Source organism: Sander vitreus, chromosome 1, assembly GCF_031162955.1.
Source record: "Sander vitreus isolate 19-12246 chromosome 1, sanVit1, whole genome shotgun sequence".
Taxonomy (NCBI): Eukaryota; Metazoa; Chordata; class Actinopteri; order Perciformes; family Percidae; genus Sander; species Sander vitreus.
This window is the reverse complement of record NC_135855.1, coordinates 40,706,838-40,733,067: the sequence shown is the minus strand read 5'-3', so window position 1 is coordinate 40,733,067 and position 26,230 is coordinate 40,706,838. Positions and strand designations below refer to the sequence as shown.

At 44.2% G+C, this 26,230-nt stretch overlaps 1 protein-coding gene across 1 annotated transcript in view; it reads left to right on the top strand.

Moving 5' to 3' along the window:
- The first annotated feature begins 17,639 nt into the window (after positions 1 to 17,639).
- Positions 17,640 to 26,230, top strand: part of LOC144521332 (nuclear receptor ROR-alpha A-like) — a 39,582-nt gene continuing 30,991 nt past the window's right edge. Inside the window, exon 1 of the mRNA XM_078255876.1 lies at positions 17,640 to 17,746. Within this exon, the coding sequence (XP_078112002.1) occupies positions 17,719 to 17,746 (28 nt within the window). The 5' untranslated portion in view covers positions 17,640 to 17,718. The remainder of the gene's footprint in view (positions 17,747 to 26,230) is intronic.

The following is a 26,230-nucleotide window of genomic DNA, read 5'->3' as shown; positions in this document are numbered from 1 at the left end:
GGAGGGATTATATCTCCAACCTGGCCTGGGAACGCCTCGGGATCCCCCAGTTGGAGCTGGTTAATGTGGCTCGGGAAAGGGAAGTTTGGGGTCCCCTGCTGGAGCTGCTGCCCCCGCGACCCGATACCGGATAAGTGGACGAAGATGGATGGATGGATGGATGGATTTTGCAGTTTGGGTGTGTGGTTTTGTGAATTGTGTTGAGTATTTTTGATAAAACCACACTAGTTTGCAAAATTGTGTTTTAGCAGTTGGAAAAAACTGTAAGAGATAAGTCTGTTGATATTCAGTTTAACGGCACTAATTATTTGGACACACGATTTAACGCAATCACGTGATTTGGTCCCTCACGCCGATACGTAGTTTGGGATATCTAGAAGTGATGCAGCACCGCTGCACCCACCGGAGATTTGTCTCTTTTTCGGCCTGCAGATCCAACACTCCCCAGATAAAAGCAGAGTGGGATTTTTGTGACCACAGACAGACGCCTCTACACCAGTGTGTGACAGCTGTTTGGTGTCTTGGTGGTACTTCCCTGCCTCACATACCTAAAGAACAGTGTACCCAACAGCACAGCAGTGTCTGGAGCTGCTTCGGTTGCACCAGCAGCAGCAGTGTGTCAGTTATGTTTGGCTGCTGGAGATAAGCTGCTGCTCTTTCATGTGTCACTGCGTGAGATGGAAGAGAACGTTACTGCGGTTAGACAGGAAACTACTACCAGGAGTCCTGTGTGTGTGTGTGTGTGTGTGTGTGTGTGTGTGTGTGTGTGTGTGTGTGTGTGTGTGTGTGTGTGTGTGTGTGTGTGTGTGTGTGTGTGTTTGCACTAACAGGCAAATTCACTAAAGGATTGTGTGGCTTTTGTGGCAGCTAAACCTGCACAAATAAGACAAAATAAACCGTGTAATCCTCAGAGCACCCACAAAGGGTAACATGCTTTATCTATTTTGTTTAATTTGTACAAAAATAGAAGTTTTAAAACGACACAGGATTACACGCCTTTGGACAGAGCTTGTCTTTGTGCTAAGCTAAGCAAACCAGCTGCTGGCTGGCAAGATAGACTTGAAAATATTCAAACTTTACTATAACTACAATAATACAATGCTACATGTACAAGTAGCCAGACCTTCCTCCGCAGCGCTGTGGGTGGAGGAAGGTCTGGCAAAGCGAGACCACAGCATGTATAATCCTCTGCCACGCACAATGCCATTTAAAGATGATTTGCAATGGCCGTCCCTAGATGGGACTTTAAAATACTTCAAACTCAACAACAAATACATAAAAACACAAGACTTTCACCGGGGTTCGTGTCCCGCGTGTCTTTAACCGTCCCGTTATTCTCGCGAGTCACAGAAGCGTAAACCCACCCACGACCTTTTCCTTAACATAACTGCGTCAAAGGTGACGCCAATAGTCCCGACCAAGCGTGTTTAGTTAAAGCGCGTTATATGACGCTAAAGGAGACTTTTAGCGTCAATAACAACGACAAAGGCACCTGACCAAGCGTCCGTATTTTACGAGATGGGAGGGAGAATGTGTTGTTGGGAAACACTGAACCATATTTTTCAAGACAAACACTAATCCATTAATCCAGAAAATAATCCACACATTAATCGACAATGAAAATAATCGTGAGTTGCAGCCTTAACGCTCAGTTCTTTCTGCTGCTTTACTGCTCAGTGTCGGCGGGTAAAATGGAGAAAAGAGGTACTGAGTATGAATCATGCATCCTCTGATGTTATCTAAGATGTTTTCTCTTTCTGTTGTGGTTTTATTTTAACTTCTAACCTGTGTTAAATTTCTGAAGAAGCTTCTGTCATCCTCAGCAGCCGCAGCAATGTCACTCACCTCCTTCTGTCATTTCGAAAAGTCACCAAAAGTTCACTCACATTGGATCAATCAATCGGATTTTTATCTCCACCGTCTTAAATCTCCAGTTCATTTGATGCTGCGGCGAGCAGGAGGAAGGGTTGCTTCTTCTTTTGCTTTTTTGTTTTGAGCTCCCCGATGAGCGCAGATGAAATGACTTTGGCGGCTGCTGCTAATGCTCTATAATTGGTACGAGGAGCGAGGAGCTCTGAACAATTATAACACGCAGGAGCTGTAATCTCCGCTGAGACTCTGAGCGAGACGGATTCTCGCCGTCTTCGGAGTCAACCTGCTGAGTTTGATGTCTATAAATCAGTTTCAGGAAAAAGTTGGAAACCGTTCCCTATCACAGAAATAGTGCACAGCTAGTTTGAGTGTACATACAATGCACCCTACATTTTATTCCCATATCCCACAATGGGGAGAATAAGAAAAGGAAAATTGAAAAGGAAACATGGAGCAGGCTTTCATTTCTAAACAGTGGAAATGTAACATGCAACATATATAATATACAACCTTTTATTATTCTCTTGAGTGCTCGGTTTCTTTCAGAGACGTATTAGGAGTATTTTAGTTTCAGTTTGTTTACATGATGCTGGGCGCGCCCACCTCCATCACACAAATAACTGGGGTCAGCCCTATGTTCCCACAGCCCAATGGTCCCACAGCCCAATGGTCCCACAGCCCAATGGTCCCACAGCCCTATGTTCCCACAGCCCAATGGTCCCACAGCCCTATGTTCCCACAGCCCAATGTTCCCACAGCCCTATGGTCCCACAGCCCTATGTTCCCACAGCCCAATGGTCCCACAGCCCAATGTTTCCACAGCCCAATGGTCCCACAGCCCTATGTTCCCACAGCCCAATGGTCCCACAGTCCTATGGTCCCACATTTCTAAGATTTTTCTTAAAATGAGGCCCTATGTTAGGGTTAGGGTTACATTCCATCTGTATTCCATTGCTACTGGATAACAGGTTGGGTGTAATTGGCTACCAAATTGGGAGAAAGGGGGTTACAATCTGATACAAATGTATGAAAAAGGAAATGAGGGAACATAGGGCTGTGGGAACATAGGCACGCTCCCAAATAACCAGCACATCTAACAATGTTTTCAGTGTAGTGTCCGAAATCCCGTTTGGTCGTTCCCTATATAGTTCACTATTTAACAAACACTATATAGGGTTGAGCGAGTGAATGAGGGAACGGTTTCCAACACAGCTGCTCTCTGGAAGCTATAGTGTTTGTTATAAAGCTGTTCCTGCTTTAGACTTCACTGTAGTGGAATTAAATTGGATTTATTCAGGCTCATGAAGACGGTTGTTGGAGCCGTTTCTCTGTGCCAGAGAGCTCTTTCTTCAGAATCCTCGAGGCTCGGCTCGTTGTGAACAAATGTTTCTCCCCCTCCATCCATCAGAGCCCTGAGGGATCCACTCACCATGTCGTCTGCTTCTTCTTGTTAATGCCTCCTCTCTCCGCCTCGACGTCCAACCCGCTCCAACCCTACAGGGAAGCAGCTTCTACGTCCCTCACGTGTCTCCTTATGTTGCTGCTTTCTGCTCACTTCAGCTGATGAATTATGGAGGAGAGCAGGATGACAGAACGGCCCCAGTACTGAGTGCATACTCAATGTTTGATTAGATTGAGATAGCAACTGAGACACAGATCAGGAAAGTCTTTTAAAGAAATAGAAGACTAAGAGGCTCCAGCCATTCTTATGCTCATGTTTAGTAGGTATAATGTTTACGATGTTTGACATTATAGTTTATATTTGCTATTTACAGCTAAGTACAGCTGAGGCTGATGGGAATGTCATTAGTAGTTTGCAGGTATTTGATCATAAACTACAGTATTAAGCCCAGTTCAGGCGCATCGAGACGAGTTGAAACCTGCAACTACTTGCAACGCCCCCAAATAAAAAGTTAAAATACGTTAACAAAAATGAGAATCTTATCTTAAATATCATGAACTTTCACCTCTGTGTTCTCGTGTTTAGTGCCCAACGGATGCAGCTGGGTCCGACACGTTTTCCAATGTGAAGCTGTCGGGTGTATTTTGAGGGAGGAAGATAACGTTTAAACACGCTGGTGCATCCTTTGACGTCATCTTTAGCCAGACTGTTAATGTCCCACATAGTGAATCCCCGACCGTTGGAGTCGGAAGCTGTGAATATTTCAGCAGCGAGCTGCAGGTTCTGGGTCAGTGTGTCAGTGTGTGATCTGCTGTGACAGACTGCACGGAAACTAAAAAGAGGGGCACAGGTGGAGGAGCAGCAGTTTACTGAGTAACTCACTGACTGCTGATCACAGAGCAGACAGAAAACAGGAGTCCACATCATTGTCACACTGATGAAACCAAAAACTTGCATCTGTAGTCCAGTTCCACAGCTGATGCAACTGTGGAACTGGACAAGAATCCGCTGCTCAAAATCTGATTCAAACACATTCACATGTGGGCACATACAACTCTAATACATCCGGCACATAATCCTTAAAGTCCTCATATTATGCTTTTTGTCTTTCCCCCTTTCCTTTATTGTGTTATATATATATATATATATATATATATACATACTTATATATACTTTTTTTGTGCACATTATAGGTTTACAAAGTGAAAAAGCCCAAAGTCCCCCCCAAAGGGACAGAAAAGACTGTTCACAAACTGCTCCAAACAGCTCTATTGTAGTCCAGCCTTTACTTCAGAGACAAACGAGATTTTTTATGCACCTATTTCTACCTTTTTCTGAATCAATTTATGCTGGAAATATCTTTATGTAAAGGGAAACATAGATTATAATCCAAATATGAAACATAATGGAATATATTGCAGTACGGCTCTCAGGAAATCTGTGTCTTTCATCTATTTATTCTCCTGTAGATCAACCTTTCTAATCATATCTGAGTCAGCACACATGTAGCCTAGACATCATTTACTCCTCCCTCCTCTTTTGCATCTTTTGTTGGGGAAGTAACCTTCTTAAATGTGCACATGACGATTATTCACCTCAGTGATACATTCATTCATTTTGAATGAATTAATAAACCCCTGGACATATTTCAGATTTCTGCTGTGTTCAAAACTTTGTGCACATTCAAAATATAACTCATCCCATCTGTGTTCTCTGAGGTTTGGAGGAGTACGTAAACTTATGTTGTCCTTTTTTTTCACCTTATACTCAAAATGTATTCACTCCCTTATGGCGTTAGATTCCCCTTTACACCTTGTAGCATGTACCAACCAGAAACACCACCAGCACATTACATTCATCCCCAAAACATGTAGGCTAAGCACTGTAATGCGAGGTCTCACTGTAGGTTCATAGTCTTGACTTCTCACAGCAAGACACAGATCAGGCACACAGAGAGACCGGGACACACACACACACACACACACACACACACACACACACACACACACACAGCTACAATTACCACAGTTTTCCCCACTCATCCTGTCTCTTTCTATCAGAGAGAGAGAAAGAGAGCAGCAGAGAGGGGAGGGATCGCATTGTGACAGGCACGGAGAGATAAGCGTCAGGTATGAATGGCCAGGCGATCAGGCACGTTTACATAGGCTATTGTCCGGTTTCATATTTGTCAGTCAACTTTTCAAAATACATTCAGGGCTACACTCAAAACATTTGAGGCTGAAGCCCCGGCAAAATCGGCTGATGCCGCCTCTGGTCCTTACCTAGGTACTGTCAGGGCACGCCCTCATACTCTGCTTCTGACTGGCTAGTAGTCCTTACCTAGGTACTGTCAGGGCACGCCCTCATACTCTGCTTCTGACTGGCTAGTAGTCCTTACCTAGGTACTGTCAGGGCCCTCATACTCTGCTTCTGACGCACTGTCAGGCACGCCTCATACCTGCTTCTGACTGGCTAGTAGTCCTTACCTAGGGTACTGTCAGGGCACGCCCTCATACTCTGCTTCTGACTGGCTAGTAGTCCTTACCTAGGTACTGTCAGGGCACGCCCTCATACTCTGCTTCTGACTGGCTAGTAGTCCTTACCTAGGTACTGTCAGGGCACGCCCTCATACTCTGCTTCTGACTGGCTAGTAGTCCTTACCTAGCTACTGTCAGGACACGCCCTCATACTCTGCTTCTGACTGGCTAGTAGTCCTTACCTAGGTACTGTCAGGGCACGCCCTCATACTCTGCTTCTGACTGGCTAGTAGTCCTTACCTAGGTACTGTCAGGGCACGCCTCATACTCTGCTTCTGACTGGCTAGTAGTCCTTACCTAGGGTACTGTCAGGGCACGCCCTCATACTCTGCTTCTGACTGGCTAGTAGTCCTTACCTAGGTACTGTCAGGGCACGCCCTCATACTCTGCTTCTGACTGGCTAGTAGTCCTTACCTAGCTACTGCACATGAGCACAACAACTACGAAGATTCCCAATTCACTACGACTGTGTAGAGACCACAAAGAGACCACGAAAAGAATCACCTCTGTGGAGAGACACACAATGACCATTAAGAGACGCACAGCGTCCCCCAAAGTGACTCACGTCGAACACGAAGAGATGCAAAGCGGCCACAAAGAGAGACGCACGGCCATGTAGAGACTCAAAACATCCACAAAGAGACATACCACGACAACGGAGACACTTACGATGTCCACAAAGTGACTCATTGTCCACGAAGAGACCCACAACGACCATGATGAGATGCACAGTGACTGCGTAAAGACGGATAACGTCCACAAAGAGACACAACAACCACGCAGACTCACATCGTCCACAAAAAGACTCACGGCGACCGCAGATTAACTTACAATGTCCACAAAGAGACACATGACCGCTGAGAAACTCACCACGACCAAGAAGAGAAGCACAACGTCCACAAAGAGACTCATAAAGACCACGCAGAGACTCACAACCATGAAGAGAGACTCATAACCATGAAGAGACTCACGACTGCAAAGAGTCTCACAATGAACACGAAGAGACGCACAGCGACCACGAAAAGGCTCACGGCGACCACAGATTGACTTATAATGTCCACGAAGACAACGGCCACAAAGAGACTTCACGACCACAAAGACATTTCCCACTTTGGGATTAATAAAGTCCATCTATCTATCTATCTATCTGTCTGTCTATCTATTTATCTATATATATATATCTATCCATCCATCCATCCATCCATCCATCCATCCATCCATCTATCTATCTATGTAAGACGACCACAGGATCATTTATAATGTCCACGAAGAGATGCACGACGCCTTCTCGGTTTTAATATTTTCATGTTTTTGCGACAGAGGATCACAAACACTCATCAAGGTGTCAGCAACAGCAGAGTTGAGTCTCTCTTTCTCAGGTTGTTGTGTTGATTCACTTCATCATTTTCTTGCCACTCTCTGACAGCCTGAAGTATTCTGGGTTTCTATATTTCTTGGAGCTGAAGCAGCTTTACCTCCTCCTGCAGCCTGGAGTTGAAAAGGGCAGACCTAATGAATATTCTAATCTGGCCTAGATTCTGTGATAAAGCCTTGTAGGAGCTTGATGACAACGCCATGTCTTTGAAATATGAAGTGTTTGCAAGGGGGTGTGTGTGTGTGTGTGTGTGTGTGTGTGTGTGTGTGTGTGTGTGTGTGTGTGTGTGTGTGTGTGTGTCTGCGTGTGTGTGTGTGTGTGTGTGTGTGCGTGTGTTCTTGTTTAACTATATTCGTGGGGTCCAAAAACCGGGAATACAGTATACTTGTGGGGTCCAGAGAGTCCAAGTGCTGGACCCCACAACTTCAAAGGTGTGTTTGATGGTTAAGACTTGGTTTTAGGATTAGGGTTAGAATGAGGTTCTGGTTAGGGTGAGGGTAAGGGTTAAGGTTAGGCATTTAGTGGTGATGGTTAAGGTTAGGGTAAGGGGCTAGGGAATGCATTATGATGCACTATGTGTGTGTGTGTGTGTGTGTGTGTGTGTGTGTGTGTGTGTGTGTGTGTGTGTGTGTGTGTGTGTGTGTGTGTGTGTGTGCAGGCAGGATTCATTTTTGCGGGCAGTCAAAGGTCGCTGCAGATAAACAACGTTGCCCGCTGTACTTGGAAACCGAGAGCGGGAGTTTTTCTGCTGATGAGGGGTTTTGCAGCCACATTAAATCAAGTTGTTTTCCAGGTCAGCGTTTGATGATCAATGAAATCAACTGGATCGTTTATTTTTCCCTTTTTTTTTTTCTTGTTCTTTTTCTTCCTACGGTAGCCTGAGCGGTTGTGTTGCACCTTGCTCAGGTTTTCTCAGTAATACCACAGTGGGCTCAGTGTTTGCGCTGAGTCATCTGACAGGAAGCACATCAGCTCGGAAGGGTGGAAAGCTTTTGGTGCGACTTATCTGACACGATCAGGAACAGATTCAGGTTCAGTGAGGGCGGACGTGTAGCTGATGGAAACAGCTGATTGTCATGTTCAGTTTAGTCTTGCATTGCCAGAACTTCCTCCACAGCGCTGCGGAGGAAGGTCTGGCTAGTCCACACAGCATTCTGGGATGGGAGAAAAACGTGCTCTGGTTTATTGGCATTTCTTTCAAGTGCTCATATTATGCTTTTTGTCTTTTCCCCATTTCCTTTATTGTGTCATATATCTTTTTTTGTGCACGTTATAGGTTTACAAAGTGAAAAAGCCCAAAGTCCCCCCCAAAGGGACTTACCATCTCCAACAGAAAACATTGTTCACCAACTGCTCCAAACAGCTCTATTGTAGTCCAGCCTTTACTTCAGAGACAAACGTGGTCACTTTGGAACACACGTTATAATTCAGCAATGTGCAGTACAACAAAAATATGGTGTTTTTTTCACCTATTCTGATATAACCTCTAAATATAATTATAAAGCCCCAGGGATTGATGAGATCCGTCCAGAAATGCTTAAAGCTCTGGGTGTGGAGGGGTTGTCTTGGTTGACACGCCTCTTCAACATTGCGTGGAAGTCTGGGACGGTGCCTAAGGAGTGGCAGACCGGGGTGGTGGTTCCCCTTTTTAAAAAGGGGGACCAGAGGGTGTGTGCCAATTACAGGGGTATCACACTTCTCAGCCTCCCCGGTAAAGTCTACTCCAAGGTGCTGGAAAGGAGGGTTCGGCCGATAGTCGAACCTCAGGTTGAAGAGGAACAATGCGGATTCCGTCCTGGTCGTGGAACAACGGACCAGATCTTATGGGGTGAGGGGGTCCCTTCTCAGGGCCATCCAATCTCTGTACGACCAAAGCGAGAGCTGTGTCCGGGTTCTCGGCAGTAAGTCGGACTCGTTTCAGGTGAGGGTTGGCCTCCGCCAGGGCTGTGCTTTGTCACCAATCCTGTTTGTAGTATTTATGAGTTATTACAGAGAAAGGGTGATATTTTTCCGTCCATTTCGGAGCGACAGAGGGAAAATATTTCAGTCGACACATTAAGTGGAACCGAAATGAGGAACCAAAATTTGGTTCTAATCCGGTCCGATTCCTACCTGTTGCGTTCCACAGTGGTTTCGGTACCCAACCCTAGAAAATGGGGCGGCTTCTGGGGGTCCTGCCCTGAATTTTTTCTCAAAAGCCCCAAATCTTCTAGGGTCATTTGGACCGGCAAATCAATGGAGCAAAAGTCCTATAAGTGGGGAAATATCGCCATTCATTCTGTTAGCTCTACTAAAAATAGGTTTCAAGATTACTAATGCTGTTTACGTCAAACTCCTACCCTACCTACTGTATATATGTTGAATAGTAACATCAGTTTTTTGCCTCTCTTTAGGTGGAAGGAGTGAAAACATTTGTTGTGTTCTGGTTTCAGAATGATGAAGACACTTAGATATAAAACAGGACGTTGGCTCTACAGGATGATTCTTTTCCTTGGCAACTATTGTGTATTTTTCCCGAATGATATACCGCGTTTTAGGCATTTCATTGTTTAACGGCTGGAAAAGTAGTGCAAATAGCTGCTGTAAATGGAGAACGACAACAGCAACAACACAAACTTTAAACCTTTAAACACACTGAGGACTTAACATGTACAGCGCTGAAAACACATCCATTTTCTCCCCGCTTTCCAGGTAGTGATGTTGCCAAAAGTTCAATCGGAAGAAATAGTCTTATTCCGAGCAGCTGTACGTTGGCAGAGCGCCACCTACAGTACCGGAGGTAGAGTTATTCCCGTCATTCCCATTTCCCCCCACTCGTCGTGTACGGTATACGGGGAGAACTGGCAGAACCTGGTTGTTCACTTCACCGAGGTTAGACCATACCCCGGTTACTGCTGTGCCTGTGAACACACCGAGCGACTCCTCACAGCAGTTTGTCTTGCTGGTGTTCAGACACCTGTGAAAAACCATCAAATATGAAGTCAGCAAAGGAAACACAAGGTGCCCTCTCCACCTGTACACGGTTAGTTTTGGAAACAGAGGTTAAAGAGTAAAAAGCTGCTTATTAAATCCAGTGGAGAAATGAAAGGCAGAATAAAAAAATATATCTTTGAAGACTTTAAAAAGTTTGGTTGGCCTCAAGTGACTAAAATCTCAGGTGACTGGAAGGACTGAACAAGGAGACGCAGCGCTGCATGTCTGCCTCCACAGCCTGCTCGACAGTGATGGAGCATCCTGTCGTGTGTGTGTGTGTGTGTCTGTGTCTGTGTGTGTGCGTGTGTGTGTGTGTGTGTGCGTACGTGTGTTTGTGTGTGTGTTTGTGTGTGTTTGTGTGTGATGGCAGACAACCAGATGGCTGATGGGAGGAGACTTGACAGGAGAGGTGAACTGTACCAGAGTGGGAGCGCTGAATAAAAACACAAACATAGTAGCACAGACTTACCCAGGGTTTGATCCATGTTTTCAAAGATCTGATTTAAAAAAAAATGTCTAATATAAAACATTTGCATTAAAATAAGGGTTATTATAACTTTATTTATAGAGCAACTTTTATACAGTGTCAAAATGCCTTAACAACAAAGTGAGAAACCATTACGTTTATTAACTATAGTTACACAAAGTGCTTCACAGAGTCAAATTATTGCACAATGCACAAATATTAAGACATACCACACTTTTTGGACTCATCCTAAGGTTAGACCCGGTCGCCAGGTTATCAGCATCCACCTCTGTCCTGCTGTCAGTATTGAAATGCAAAAACACACACGTTCAGTTCACAACAGTTCAAGCACAGACTTGAAATCCTTGTAATCACACACACACACACACACACACACACACACACAGCCACACAGTCACACACACAGCCACACACACACAGCCACACACACACAGCAACACACAGCCACACACACACACACACAGTCACACACACAGCCACACAGCCACACACTGCGTTTCATTATCTTTGTGGGGACCCGTCATTGACATAATGCATTCCCTAGCCCCTTACCCTAACCTTAACCATCACCACTAAATGCCTAACCTTAACCCTTACCCTCACCCTAACCAGAACCTCATTCTAACCCTAATCCCAAACCAAGTCTTAACCATCAAACACACTCTTTGAGTTGTGGGGTCCAGCACTTGGACTCTCTGACCCCAGTATACTGTATCACAATAATAAAAGATCCAGCCATCAAACATCTCAACAGTTTGTCGTGTGGCTCGCTTCATATGTTTAGATGAGGAAACGTGTTTTTAAAAAAAACATCTACCATCATTGTTTATTTAATATTAATGTTTTTAAGAGGCCTTTAACGAACACTATTTCCCAGAAGCACTAGACGTTTGCGGATTAAACGTGAACTGGGAACTAACTGCGAGGAGTTAGTTCATATGTCCCGACACAGAGGGGACCAGTTCTCCTCCAGACCCCCCTGTCCTACAAAGAGGGGACCAGTTCTCCTCCAGACCCCCCTGTCCTACAAAGAGGGGACCAGTTCTCCTCCAGACACCCCTGTCCTACAAAGAGGGGACCAGTTCTCCTCCAGACACCCCTGTCCTACACAGAGGGGACCAGTTTTCCTCCAGACACCCCTGTCCTACAAAGAGGGGACCAGTTCTTTCTCTTTGTAGGACAGGGGGGTCTGGAGGAGAACTGGTCCCCTCTTTGTAGGACAGGGGTGTCTGGAGGAGCTGGTCCCCTCTGTGTCGGGACATATGAACTAACTCCTCGCAGTTAGTTCCCAGTTCACGTTTAATCCGCAAACGTCTAGTGCTTCTGGGAAATAGTGTTCGTTAAAGGCCTCTTAAAAACATTAATATTAAATAAACAATGATGGTAGATGTTTTTTTTAAAAAACACGTTTCCTCATCTAAACATATGAAGCGAGCCACACGACAAACTGTTGAGATGTTTGACGGCTGGATCTTTTATTATTGTGATTCTGAAGGTTTTACACACTGCAGAAAGCAGGTGTCCCTGTGTCATGGACGCCAACCGTGTCAGCTGATATAACGAGCTAATCTCCATGTCTGTGTTGCAGGTTTGTCAGCAGCTGTGAAGAAGACACACACATGTAAGTTCACTGTTTCTTCATCTGATTGTCATAATCAGTATACCCACTTACAAATCTCCAGGATTTCCATATACCCACTTAAAAATGTGCAATGATACGCAACAACATATCTATGTGACAGTACTTTCACTTCAGGTATTTGTATTCACAAATTACGGGGTCAAGTAGGCCTAATGTGACAGCAAACTACACTAACACTGCTGAACATCAACCCGCTCCTCGCTGAGCACAGTACGTAGTGTGTAGTGTGTAGTATGTAGTACGTAGTGTGTACTGCGTAGTGTGTAGTGTGTAGTGTGTGTGTAGTGTGTAGTGTGTAGTATGTAGTACGTAGTGTGTACTGCGTAGTGTGTAGTGTGTGCGTAGTGTGTAGTATGTAGTGTGTAGTGTGTAGTGCGTAGTGTGTAGTGTGTGCGTAGTATGTGTAGTGTGTAGTACGTAGTGTGTACTGCGTAGTGTGTAGTGTGTAGTATTTAGTATGTAGTGTGTAGTGTGTGCGTAGTGTGTGTAGTGTGTAGTACGTAGTGTGTAGTACATAGTGTGTAGTGTGTAGTACGTAGTGTGTACTGCGTAGTGTGTAGTGTGTAGTGTGTGTGTGTAGTGTGTGTAGCGTGTAGTACGTAGTGTGTAGTGTGTAGTGTGTAGTGTGTGCGTAGTGTGTAGTGTGTAGTGTGTAGTACGTAGTACGTAGTGTGTAGTGCGTAGTGTGTAGTGCGTAGTGTGTAGTGCGTAGTGTTTAGTATGTAGTGTGTAGTGTGTGGTGTGTAGTGTGTAGTACGTAGTGTGTAGTGTGTAGTACGTAGTGTGAAGTGTGTAGTGTGTAGTGTGTAGTGTGTAGTATGTAGTATGTAGTGTGTAGTGTGTAGTGTGTAGTATGTAGTGTGTAGTATGTAGTGTGTAGTGTGTAGTGTGTAGTGTGTAGTGTGTAGTGTGTAGTGTGTAGTATGTAGTGTGTAGTATGTAGTGTGTAGTGTGTAGTGTGTAGTGTGTAGTATGTAGTGTGTAGTCTGTAGTGTGTAGTGTGTAGTGTGTAGTATGTAGTGTGTAGTGTGTAGTGTGTAGTATGTGTGTAGTGATGTAGTGTGTAGTGTGTAGTGTAGTGTGTAGTGTGTAGTATGTAGTGTGTAGTGTAGTATGTAGTGTGTAGTGATGTAGTATGTAGTGTGCAGTAGTGTAGTATGTAGTGTGTAGTGTGTAGTGTGTAGTGTGTAGTGTGTAGTGTGTAGTGTGTAGTGTGTAGTACTGTAGTGTGTGTAGTATGTAGTGTGTAGTGTGTAGTGTGTAGTGTGTAGTGTGTAGTGTGTAGTATGTAGTCTGTAGTGTGTAGTGTGTAGTGTGTAGTGTGTAGTATGTAGTGTGTAGTGTGTAGTGTGTAGTGTGTGCGTAGCGACTGGCCCAAATGCTCCACCTACACTACCACCAGTATCCTCCCTTCACCACATTTCAGACTAATATAAGGAGACTATTTCATTGTTAGTGATCCAGGCTCAGGTCCCTGATGTGAAAGCATCGTACTGCTTTATATTCCATTATATATTTTTGATATATTTTGAATGTCATCTGTGATTTCCTTCTCATAGGATAAATAAAGGTATTCCCACCATAAATTGGTGCATAAAAGTGTATCAGAATGCAGGATATTAGTCTTTGACGCTCAACATAACCCTGGGGGAGGACACCCAGACCCCACAGTATACCTACTACAACACATTAGACTACACCACTGCATGACTTGGATACCGGTTCCTAAACAATACTTTTTTCAAACCCAGTTTTATGAAATAAAAATAAATGGCATTAAACATTACGGCACCAGTCTTATGCTCAGCTGCTACTACGTGAGCCACGTCTCTGAGCATAATGCGTGCCTCTACAATGTGTAACGTTAGACAGCCAATCACAGACATTATTAGATCTTGGTAGAAGCATGCTGCGAGCGTATTGCTTCACTGACGCAGATGAGATTTACTTAGTTTTTTGGGGGTTGAAGAGGCCTTTAATATGCTGACTGTAAGCCCAGGAGCTGGACTCATTTCCCAGAATCCTTAGCTCTTGGACGGGCCTTTTTATGTTTACAATAATGTGGTTTGGAAATTGTCTGATTGTGTAATAAATAAAGCTGTTTTCTGTTGATGAACAGGCACAGATAGAAGTTGTCATTTGAGTAAATCTGACCCATAATGTCCAACATGATGCTCTGTAGTTTCAGCTTTTAACTCTGTGTGTGTGTGTGTGTGTGTGTGTGTGTGTGTGTGTGTGTGTGTGTGTGTGTGTGTGTGCATGCGTGCGTGCGTGCGTGTGTGTGTGTGTGTGCGTGTGTCTGTGTTTATTATCTATATCTATTTAAAGATTTCTGTCATTAGTTTTGATTGGGGCTACTTTTTTTTAGGATGTTGTTCTAATAAAATCAGTTGACAGTGAGTTCTCCGGATTATCCAGAGATGCATTCAAGATCCATTCCCATCGGGATGGATAAAGCAAAAGTGCATGTGCATGACTACAGCACATACCACTAAAGGTTCAGCCATTCAAACCTTTTGGGCAAACTGACCCTTTAGCTGAACTGTAGTCTCGCATTGCTATCTCTGTGGATTAAGGTCTGGCTACACCACAGATGCATTCTGGGATAGGGGGGGGAAAAAATGCTTGGCCGCTTAAATGGCCCTCGGAAGGAACTTGTTTTTGGTTCCCACAGCCCTATGTTCCCACATTTCTAAGATTTTTTTTCTCCAAAATTAGGACCTATGTTCCCACATTTTCCTTTCTCCCAATTTGGTAGCTAATTACACCCAACCTATTATCCAGTAGCAATGGACTACAGATGGAATGTAACCCTAACCCTAAAATCTTAGAAATGTGGGAACATAGGGCTGTGGGACCATAGGGCTGTGGGACCATAGGGCTGTGGGACCATAGGGCTGTGGGACCATTGGGCTGTGGGACCATAGGGCTGTGGGACCATAGGGCTGTGGGACCATAGGGCTGTGGGACCATAGGGCTGTGGGACCATAGGGCTGTGGGACCATAGGGCTGTGGGACCATAGGGCTGTGGGACCATTGGGCTGTGGGACCATAGGGCTGTGGGACCATAGGGCTGACCCTTTTGCTCTTACCAGTGTATCGCCGTGTGTACTTCATCCAAAGCTCGGGACAAAGCTGTCAGGGTTGTACTTCCAGGTTATTTTTAATGCAGTTCTTGCTCTCTGTGGTGCACTGAAAGTTGATGTTTCCCTCATTAGAAGCAGTGTTGACTGTAGAACATGTGCGGGGTTGCGAGTGTGCGGAACCGATGAGGATGAATGTGTGACGGGGGACGGCTGCCAGAGTCGAGTCTCTCTCATTAGAGCCGGATAAGGATGGATAATGAATGGGAGATCCTCCTGCAGTCGTCTGTGCGTGGGATGATCACGGGGAGAAACGCTGATCCTTCAGGCACCGTGGAGGCATTTTGCAAACAACTCATAACGTGCTGGTGCGAATCTATTGACTGGGTGTGATGAGGGGAGGCGGAGAGCTCCGCCGCCAGCCCACGAGCCTTTCCAAGCGTAAATCGGTCCCCCTGTTCTGCCAATTTGGAGGAAGAATGAAGCTCCCGCTGCTCCTCAGTTTCCTCTCCCCACTCTCGCCTGCAGCCCTCTCGTCTTCAACATGCTGATATTTACTCTGCCCGCCTGTTTTCAGGCTTAATCAATTTCGACGACGCAGCTGGATGTTGGGTGAAGTGTCCTGTTATTGCAATACAGTCCTTTCTTAACCCTCATGTTGTCCTGGGGTCAAATGTGACCTGTTTTCAAAGTTTTTTTTATATCAGAAAACATGGGACGTCGATAAAGTGCCAAGAATGTAAAAAACAATGTAAAAAAAAAACATGACAAAATGTCAAAAATAAGCATCCAAAACATTGAAAAAGTGACAAAAACATTGGGGAAAAAACGTCAGAAAAAAACGATTAAAATATTGAAAAAAGTGACCAAAACAACAACCAACATTAAGCAACATGGGAGCAAAAACGCTGCTCAAAGGCACTGAAATACCGTAGTGGAGGGGTGATAAAACATATCCACTGAAGTTAGTTCAAAGTTATAATCCTGAAGACGTCCACGAGATCCGAGCCCTTTACAGAGTCAAGGACAATATTTATATGTACTTAAAGGTGCAGCAGGTAAGACTTATAAAACTACCTTTCTGTCATATCTGCTGAAACTGACCCTATGTTCCAGTAGAACTACATGAAGCTGGTCATTAAAAAACAATCCAGCTCCTCTGGCTCCACCTACAGGCTGTACACCGTCCACCGCTCCCTGTTCAGATGCACCAATCAGGGCCAGGGGGTGTGATTAACTGTGTGTCAATCACTGCTCATGCACACGCATTCATTCTCCCTTGTGGGGGGAGGGGCTTAGGAGACCGTTTTGGGCTTCAGCAGAAAGGGCGGAGGGACTGAGAAGATGTTGATGTTCAGATTCTTTGGCTAAGTCCTGGATCTTCCCAATCCTACCTACAGCACCTTTAACTTAAATACAATAATAACAGGGATGTACCGATCGGATCTGGAAGTATTGGATGGGAGCCGACATGGGCATTTTTTAACCGATCGGGGTTCGGCAGTCACCCCGATCACCTTACCCCGAGCATTTACGACATCAGTAGAAGGTGATTTTATATGTGAGTTTTACAAAAATGCTAGCTGCACTAACTTAAACATATTACGCCAAAGGCATCTATAAATTGCATCCATGTTTCCTTCTCTTCCTCGCGTCTTTGTCCATCCCACCGAGGAAGCATGGGAGAGACGCGAGGAAATCATGCGAGGAGAGAGGAAACGAGGAAATGTGTTTTAGAGGGAAGCGTCATGTAAATTCATCAGCTGTGTGGGCGGAGTTGGCAGCGGCTTTCAGCTGCACGGCTGTCAGGAAGGCTGCACTCGTGTATCCTCACTCATAGCTCCTCAGAGATCCCTCCTCCATCCTCCATCCTAGCTCCTCAGGGCAGGAATAAGAGCTATTGGACAGATTTCAAGAAGGAGGGACTGAATGACTTCCAGTTCAAGTGAGGAGATATCAAATAAGACACTTGGGAAGCAGCCAAAGAGAGTGATACAAACCTTCTCATCTATCTTTCAGCATATTTTCCCAACATGTCAGACAACTCCTTCAAAGCATCAGTTTTTAAATCTTAAAAAAAAAAAAGGAAAATGGGGGGAAAATGACTGTTGGAATTGTCTTTTAACGTGAATTTGAACAAAAACTTTTGGAGCTGCCTCATTGGCTGACAGCCAAGTCAGTCAGAGGGGCCGGGAGAGGGAAGGGGGATTGGGAGGGGGGGCAGACTGATGTCACGGTCACATGGCTCCTCATGTGGTGCAGCCGAGGATGACAGAGCTGAGAGAGAGAGCTGCAGCTGAACACACACACACTGTTACTGCTCTCTGCATGAGTCTGGATTATAAATATGTATTTTGTGATTTCTGCCATGAAAGGTAAGATTTAAAATAACTGTGTGTGTGTGTGTGTGTGTGTGTGTGTGTGTGTGTGTGTGTGTGTGTGTGTGTGTGTGTGTGTGTGTTGGTCTCCCTCTGTATTTCAATGTGTGTGAGCTTTTGTCTTGATCCATCCTGAAGCATGACACTTTCATGTTTATTATCGTCATTTTTTTTCAGTTTACAGTTTTCTTAACTTTTCTTTCTGTGCTGCACACGAGTTCTGTTCAAGATAGGGCAACTAATGATTATTTTCATTGTCGATTAATCTGTAGACTGTTATCTCGATGAATGGATGAGTTTTGGTCTCTAAAAATTTCAGAAAAGGGTGAAAAGTGTCCAGTAGTGTTTCCCAAAGTCCAATATGACGTCCTCAAATGTCTTGTTTTTGTCCACAACTCAAATATATTCAGTTTACTGTCACAGAGGAGAGAAGAAACTAGAAAATATTCACGTTTAACAAGCTGGAATCAGTACATTTCTTTGCAGCTCTGGGAAATCTTTGCAGCTCTAGTCCAGGATGTTTCTCCATCGGAGAGGAAGCTCCACTCTGTTTTTCCTCCTCAAAGCGTCTCTGTATACATGTGTTCTTTAAACAGATATCAGTAACAACACTGTCAGTGTGTGCAGCTGTGTTTGGTGAACTGGTTTCAGTGTTGAGTCTGTGTACATGCGTTCCTCTGTTTACTGTGTCTGAGTCTGGAAACATGACGCCTTCACTCATCGTGTGAATACTATTTTGGGAACGGACGGCCAAGTGAGTTGCACTGTAAAGGAATGTTATATGAGAGGAGATGAGGAGAGGAGGAGGTTGTGAAACACGGATGAATGAAATGTGACAACTTGAGTCAATAAAAGTCGGTTGTCAGGATGAAACCTGACGAGGTTTTAGTCCGGTCAGCGAAGGATGTTTATTTAAAACACACACAGCTGCGATAAATGCCTGTAGCCGAAATATAGTTAGTATAAACGGAATCCAAAGATCAATGATCAGTTATAAGTTACATTTTGTAACCATATATCTCAACAACTATTGTCATGACATTTAATACAGGCATCAATACAGACTGTCCTCCCCCGAAAAACACTCCCATAAGTTGTGTGTTCAAGCCAGCGGTGTAATCTACGTGATACGCAGGTATACGCAGTATACCCACTAAGAAAGCTCCAGGATTTCCACATACCCACTTAAAAATGCCCAATGACACGCAACATCATACTTTCCATTATATTTTTGATATATTTTGAATTGTCATCTGTGTTTTTCTTCTTCACATAGAATATATAAAGGTATCTCCACCGTAAATTGGTGCATAAAAGTGTATCCGAATACAGGAAATTAAGTCGTTGATGCTCAAAACTTCCCTGGGGGAGGACACACAGACCCCCTACTATTAAAGGCAGATCTTAGCCAATTATATATATATATATATATATATATATATATATATATATATATATATATGTAGTGGGTATACAGTACAGTATACCCACTACAGTACATCAGACTACACCACTGGTTCAAGCAGCAATTAAGACTCATCTTTAAGTTTATCGTGGTGGTATACCTCTAGTGGTCGTAGTAATTATGACAGGAGTAGTCTCGCGTTGCCAGACCATCCACACGCTGCGGAGCAGAGGAAGGTCTGGCTAGTCCACACAGCATTCTCGCATGAGAGTAAAACGTGTTCTGGTTTATTGCCATTTCTTCAAACCAATCACAATCGTCACGGGTGGTGCTAAGCTCCGCACGGAGCCGCTGCAAAATAGTCATGCGAGAGAAAACTCCGATTGGACAGATAGTCTAGCTAGCTGTCTGGATTTACCCTGCAGAGATCTGAGGAGCAGTTAACAATAGTCCTCAGAAATCCACCAGACAGAGGTAACGGAAAAGACATGCATCCGGCCGAATTTCCGGCGGCACCGGAGCAATTCCCGGAAGTGGAACGTTGAGGATATAGACTATGATGGGAGCAAAGCAGGAAGTAATTTGTTTTGAAATATTTAGTTTTTATATGTTAAGTTTCACAGTAGTTAGGGCCCGAGCACCGACATCGTCGGCGAAGGCCATATTGAAACTGAAGGACTTATTAGGGGTCCAAGCCCGAGGGGGCTGGGATCCCGCGCATGTAAGACAACGCGGTTCCCAGGGGGTCAGCCCTATGTTCCCACATTTCTAATTAGGCCCTATGTTCCCACAGCCCTATGTTCCTACAGCCCAATGTTCCTACAGCCCTATGTTCCTACAGCCCCATGTTCCCACAGCCCTATGTTCCTACAGCCCAATGTTCCTACAGCCCCATGTTCCTACAGCCCAATGTTCCCACAGCCCTATGTTCCTACAGCCCCATGTTCCCACAGCCCTATGTTCCCACAGCCCTATGTTCCTACAGCCCAATGGTCCCACAGCCCTATGTTCCCACAGCCCAATGTTCCCACAGCCCAATGTTCCCACAGCCCTATGTTCCCACAGCACACGGTTCCCACAGCCCTATGTTCCCACAGCCCTATGTTCCCACAGCCCTATGTTCCCACAGCCCAATGTTCCCACAGCCCAATGTTCCCACAGCCCTATGTTCCCACAGCCCTATGTTCCCACAGCCCAATGTTCCCACAGCCCAATGTTCCCACAGCCCTATGTTCCCACAGCCCTATGTTCCCACAGCCCTATGTTCCCACAGCCCTATGTTCCCACAGCCCTATGTTCCCACAGCCCTATGGTCCCATAAATCCTCAAGCTCACCACTGCCCTGTTGTCTCTGCATTTTTGGGTCCACCATTTCCCTAATCGTAACAGGTAGAGCGTGTGACGTGTACCTTGGAAAGGAAAAATGACACATATCCACCAGCAGGGGGCGCTATAAAAATAAAAATGTGTTTCACCCCATCACTCCCACACCGTACATCTTACATTCAAAAAACTTTATATCTACGTGTTACTTGACTTCAGCTGAATCACGTGACATAGGCCACGTGGGTCCTTTGGGGCAACTCCCGCCGGGGAGGCTTGGAGTTCTAGTTATACTTTTTATTTTATTCCTTATTTTATGCCTTTTTGGTGTCCTTAACATAGTCAAAAAATCACCAAAACTGGCGGTCGCATCAGGCCTGGTGAAAATGTACGTATTTTAAGGGTTTCTCGAATAGGCGTGCAAAAATGGCTCGATAGCGCCCCCTAACAGTTTTCAAAGGACCCAGTTTTCTTGGACCCACTCCCTAAACTCAACAGGAAGTCCGCCATCTTGAATAACTGTCCAAATATGTGCGTTTTTTGCCATTTCCACGTGTCGTACTTTAACAAACTCCTCCTAGTGTCATGGTTGTGTATGTTTTATTCTTTAGTTTCCTGTTTTATTTTGTAATCTGTTTTCTCCCACGTCATGTCTTGTATTACTTCCTGCCTTGTGTTTCACCTGTTCCTGAGCCCTCGTGTCACCTGTCCCTTGTTTCACCCTCGTTACCTTGTGTATTTAGTCTCTGTGTTGTCTTTGTCTGTTGTCAGATCATTGTATTGTGTGTGTGTGTGTGTGTGTGTGTGTGTGTGTGTGTGTGTGTATTTCTACCCCGGTTGTCTCGGTGTTCCAGTTTATTTTGATTCCTGGTCTTTTGGCTTCCTCAACATTTTCTTGAACTATTTTTGCCTGCTTACTTCAGGACTCTTTTTGTTGTAACCCTTTTTATTTATTAAATCTTTGAACTTAACACTGCCCCTTCGTCTCTGCATTTTTGGGTCCGCCATTTCTCTAAATCATGACATGATTGATTTCATTTTTGGTTTTATTTGGGGCCAGATAATATCTGTAGCTATATATACATACAAATATATTGTTGGAGAGCTGTATAGGAATAGAGAGGCAAAGTCCCTCACTTTCCGGTGGGCCGCCACAGGACCTTAATATGGAAAACATATGTCCTGTAGTGAATGGAGAGAGACAAATTATGTTTTGATCCCATTTGAATTGAGCCATGAATTACACATATGATGTTCGTCAATTTATAAGATCATTTTCCAAGTTAAGAAAGTCTCAGTTTATTAGTCTCAAGAATATTAAAAGACAAATACATCTGATTGAGAAGTTAAAAAATCTGTCTGGTACAGCTCCACGGTCTGAGAGTAAGCGCTGCAGGAGGCGTTCAGCCAGCCTGTTATGTCACAGGATTACAACAGCCAGGAGATTATTAAACTGTTTCTATGCAGGGGGGGGTGGGTGGCATCAGAGGAGGTGACATCACTGGCGACATCACTTCTACCCCAGCCACTAAAACATGTGAAGAAATGGCTGCAAAATGACGAGCATCAGTCCAACTTTTTTTTAACTCAGTTGTGCAGCTGCTGTATGTGTTTCCTTCAGCCTCCGGTCTGTTTGGTTTTACGTTCATGACGTGAAAGTAAACAAAGTTGATGGAGAGAGAAGTTGGAGACAGAGGGAGTTGTCAATGAGAGACTTCAGATACAGTATTAGGGGACCACTAAGGCCTATATAAAAGAGACTTCAGATACAGTATTAGGGGACCACTAAGGCCTATATAAAAGAGACTTCAGATACAGTATTAGGGGACCACTAAGGCCTATATAAAAGAGACTTCAGATACAGTATTAGGGGACCACTAAGGCCTATATAAAGAGACTTCAGATACAGTATTAGGGGACCACTAAGGCCTATATAAAAGAGACTTCAGATACAGTATTAGGGGACCACTAAGGCCTATATAAAAGAGACTTCAGATACAGCATTAGGGGACCACTAAGGTCTATATAAAAGAGACTTCAGATACAGTATTAGGGGACCACTAAGGCCTATATGAAAGAGACTTCAGATACAGTATTAGGGGACCACTAAGGCCTATATAAAAGAGACTTCAGATACAGTATTAGGGGGACCACTAAGGCCTATATAGAAGAGACTTCAGATACAGCATTAGGGGGACCACTAAGGTCTATATAAAGAGACTTCAGATACAGTATTAGGGGGACCACTAAGGTCTATATAAAGAGACTTCAGATACAGTATTAGGGGGACCACTAAGGCCTATATAAAAGAGACTTCAGATACAGTATTAGGGGACCACTAAGGCCTATATAAAAGAGACTTCAGATACAGCATTAGGGGACCACTAAGGTCTATATAAAAGAGACTTCAGATACAGTATTAGGGGACCACTAAGGTCTATATAAAAGAGACTTCAGATACAGTATTAGGGGACCACTAAGGTCTATATAAAAGAGACTTCAGATACAGTATTAGGGGACCACTAAGGTCTATATAAAAGAGACTTCAGATACAGTATTAGGGGGACCACTAAGGTCTATATAAAAGAGACTTCAGATACAGTATTAGGGGACCACTAAGGTCTATATAAAAGAGACTTCAGATACAGTATTAGGGGACCACTAAGGTCTATATAAAAGAGACTTCAGATACAGTATTAGGGGACCACTAAGGTCTATATAAAAGAGACTTCAGATACAGCATTAGGGGACCACTAAGGTCTATATAAAAGAGACTTCAGATACAGTATTAGGGGACCACTAAGGTCTATATAAAAGAGACTTCAGATACAGTATTAGGGGACCACTAAGGCCTATATAAAAGCATCCAAAAAGCAGCATGTTATAGGACCTTTAAGTTAGCTCTTACCAGTGTATCTCCGTGTGTACTTCGTCCACAGCAATCCCACCAATCGGCCCAAAACGTTCCTGTTAGAGAAGAAATGCCCTAAACATATTCTTTGCAAATCTTTACCATTCCCCGAAAGAACTAAGCAGTAGGGCTGAACAATTTTTGAAAATAATCTGATTCAATATGCGATTATTTTATACATACAGTACACTGACCGCCTGGTGGAAACATTCATATGAAAGTCAGAAACAAATCACACAAACTAAAGGGCAGGTTGCAGAAATACAAAAACAAATATGTGGCTTTACTACACTTAGTAGTATTCACATTTAATTATCATTTACTTTACATAGCACTTTTTAAACACTGTCTTTGAACTTTACTAGACAGTTAAATAAGTAAAAATATAGTATATACAGTATATACAACGGTGTATTTTTTTTACAGCGCACACAGAGGAGCTGCCTCCAGCCCCCCTTCGTGAAGTTGCGTGCATGACAGCGTCAACATTGTACTCCTGGACAGAGAGGCTATCGTTACGTTAGCAGTAGCATGCTGCTGCTGGTCTTGTTGTGGGATTAACTGTACTAATAAAACCGTTGAAACAACGCAGCCACGCTGCTGTGAAAGCTCCCTGAACGTCCTTTATCAGTCTGGTTGTTACTCCTCTCCTCCACTCCATGTCTCTATAACGGAGCTAGCTAACTGGAGCTAACCGCTAATCAGAGCTAATCGTTGCTAGCCTTCGCTATTGGAACATCTCTAGGATAAAGCCTAAGGAATGGAAATGATCGTCTGTTGATCCATACTACACTTGAACTAAACTTCAGCTGCAACAGAAGAGAAAAAAAGGAGGATGGGGGGTGGACAATGGTGGCTTTACATTTCCCAACTAAACCTTGACATATTTCAAAGGCCCTTTGGCTGAACGGCGCTCCTCTCTGCTCCTGTTAGATCTGGTTTTTAAATTTGATTGTTTTTTAACTCTGCGTTTCAGATAATTTAGCCATCAGGGATTTGTTTTGCCTGAGCCTTAGCATTTTTTAAGTAAACACACTAACTGGCGGTGGCTCTCATGAAATTCTTCCAGCTCATTAGCCTTCACGTAGCGCGGCTGCTAATTACGCATTAAACAGTGGTATCTACACGGCGAGCGTCTGCAGCGTCCACGGGGATAACTCTGCAAGGTTCAAGTGTTCATATGGAGCTCTGAATATAATTACTAATATGCATAATATGGTTTCAATCGCCACACACAGTTTGTATCAGCACTCTGTAGAGGACGGAGAAGCAGAGGTACAAGAGACGTTCTCTGAGCTGAAACGCGTCTGTTTTCTACGAGATTGTCCAGGTACAGAAATGTTTTCTGTTTTTATGGTATGACAGACAAACAGCAGTGAACATCAGTAGGGCTGCCCTCTTAGGGCCCTTTGACACATGAAAGTCCGGACCAACGTCCGGACCAAGCTTCATGCTTTTTGTTACGTTGTATACATTTGATCCGGTTAGTTTTGGTTTTACATTGCAGTTATGCAAGTGCACTGAAGAACTATGCATGACATAGTCTATATCCACGACGTTCCACTAACCGGATTGCTCCGGTGCTGCCAAAAATTTGGCCGGATGTCTGTTACCTTCCGCTTTCTTTTTGTTGTAGTTTTAAACTCCGTGGGATTAACAAGGACTACACATCCACCAAAACAAGTTATTTCCAGAGGCTCCGTCCGGAGCTTAGCACCGCCCAAGATGATTGTGATTGGTTTAAAGAGATGCCAATAAACCAGAGCACGTTTCTCTCCCATCCCAGAATGCTGTGTGGACTAGCTAGACCTGGCAATGCGAGACGATACATGACATAACTACGTCCTGTCGTCATCACGTACGTGAGGTGCGTCCCCCAGTTTTTGATTGGTTTGTGGACCTCTCGTATCCTCTCTCTGGTGTCGGAGTTTTTTGGGAGTTTATTCCAGCTGACTCCTGCTCTTCCCGTGCTGCCACAGCTCTTTTTGTTTTGTTGCGTCGTTGAAAAGTGAGACACGGGAACTTGCAGCTGCAGCATTTATTCACAGACAAACGTAAACCTACGCTGTACATTTACTTCATCTTAACAAGTAAAATGCTAATTTATTATCTGCTCTGATAGCCGACAGCTGTCTGCTCTGAGCGCTGACACCATCCCTCTCTCTCTCTCACCTGGCCTATACACTATGCTCTGAGCTGTTCCTTAAAGAAGCTTCCCCGGTCTTATAACACGATGACAGCCTGCCAGAGCTTCCTGTATTTGGTCCAAAAGTCTGAACCATCCAAAAAATGCTTTCACGCTAGAAACTAACCGGACCATGGTTCAGTTTGATCTGGAGCGAGACCACCTCTTTTGGTCGGACCAAATATCAGCTGTTTGGTCCGGACTGGAGGAAGTTTCACACCTGTAGTTTTGGTTCATATCAAACTTGAAGGCTGAAAGTCCATATAAAACGAGGTAGGTGTGAAAGCCCCTACCAGTTTTTATTTGTGCCTTAGGCCTTCTTAATGACACTTTTAGAAATCTCTCCTTGTTTTTCACTCTCCAGGATTTTAATTTGACACTGTTCACTTTTAGGTGATAAAATGTCTGTTAATCTGTTGGTTGTTTTGGTGTTTTTTGTACTGCCACCTGCATATTAAATTCCCCTTGAGGGACAGTAAAGCTCTCTGAACTCTGGACAGAAGTCTAAATATGTTGAGTTTGTTGCTGAGCGTGATGTCAACCTCAGAGTAAATGTATGTAATCATAAAGAGACTTACAATCTGGAGATAACTGTGCCAACCTGCTGGAGAGGTGACTAAGCAAACTGCCAACTGTGGCTGTTGAACAAGCTGTTGC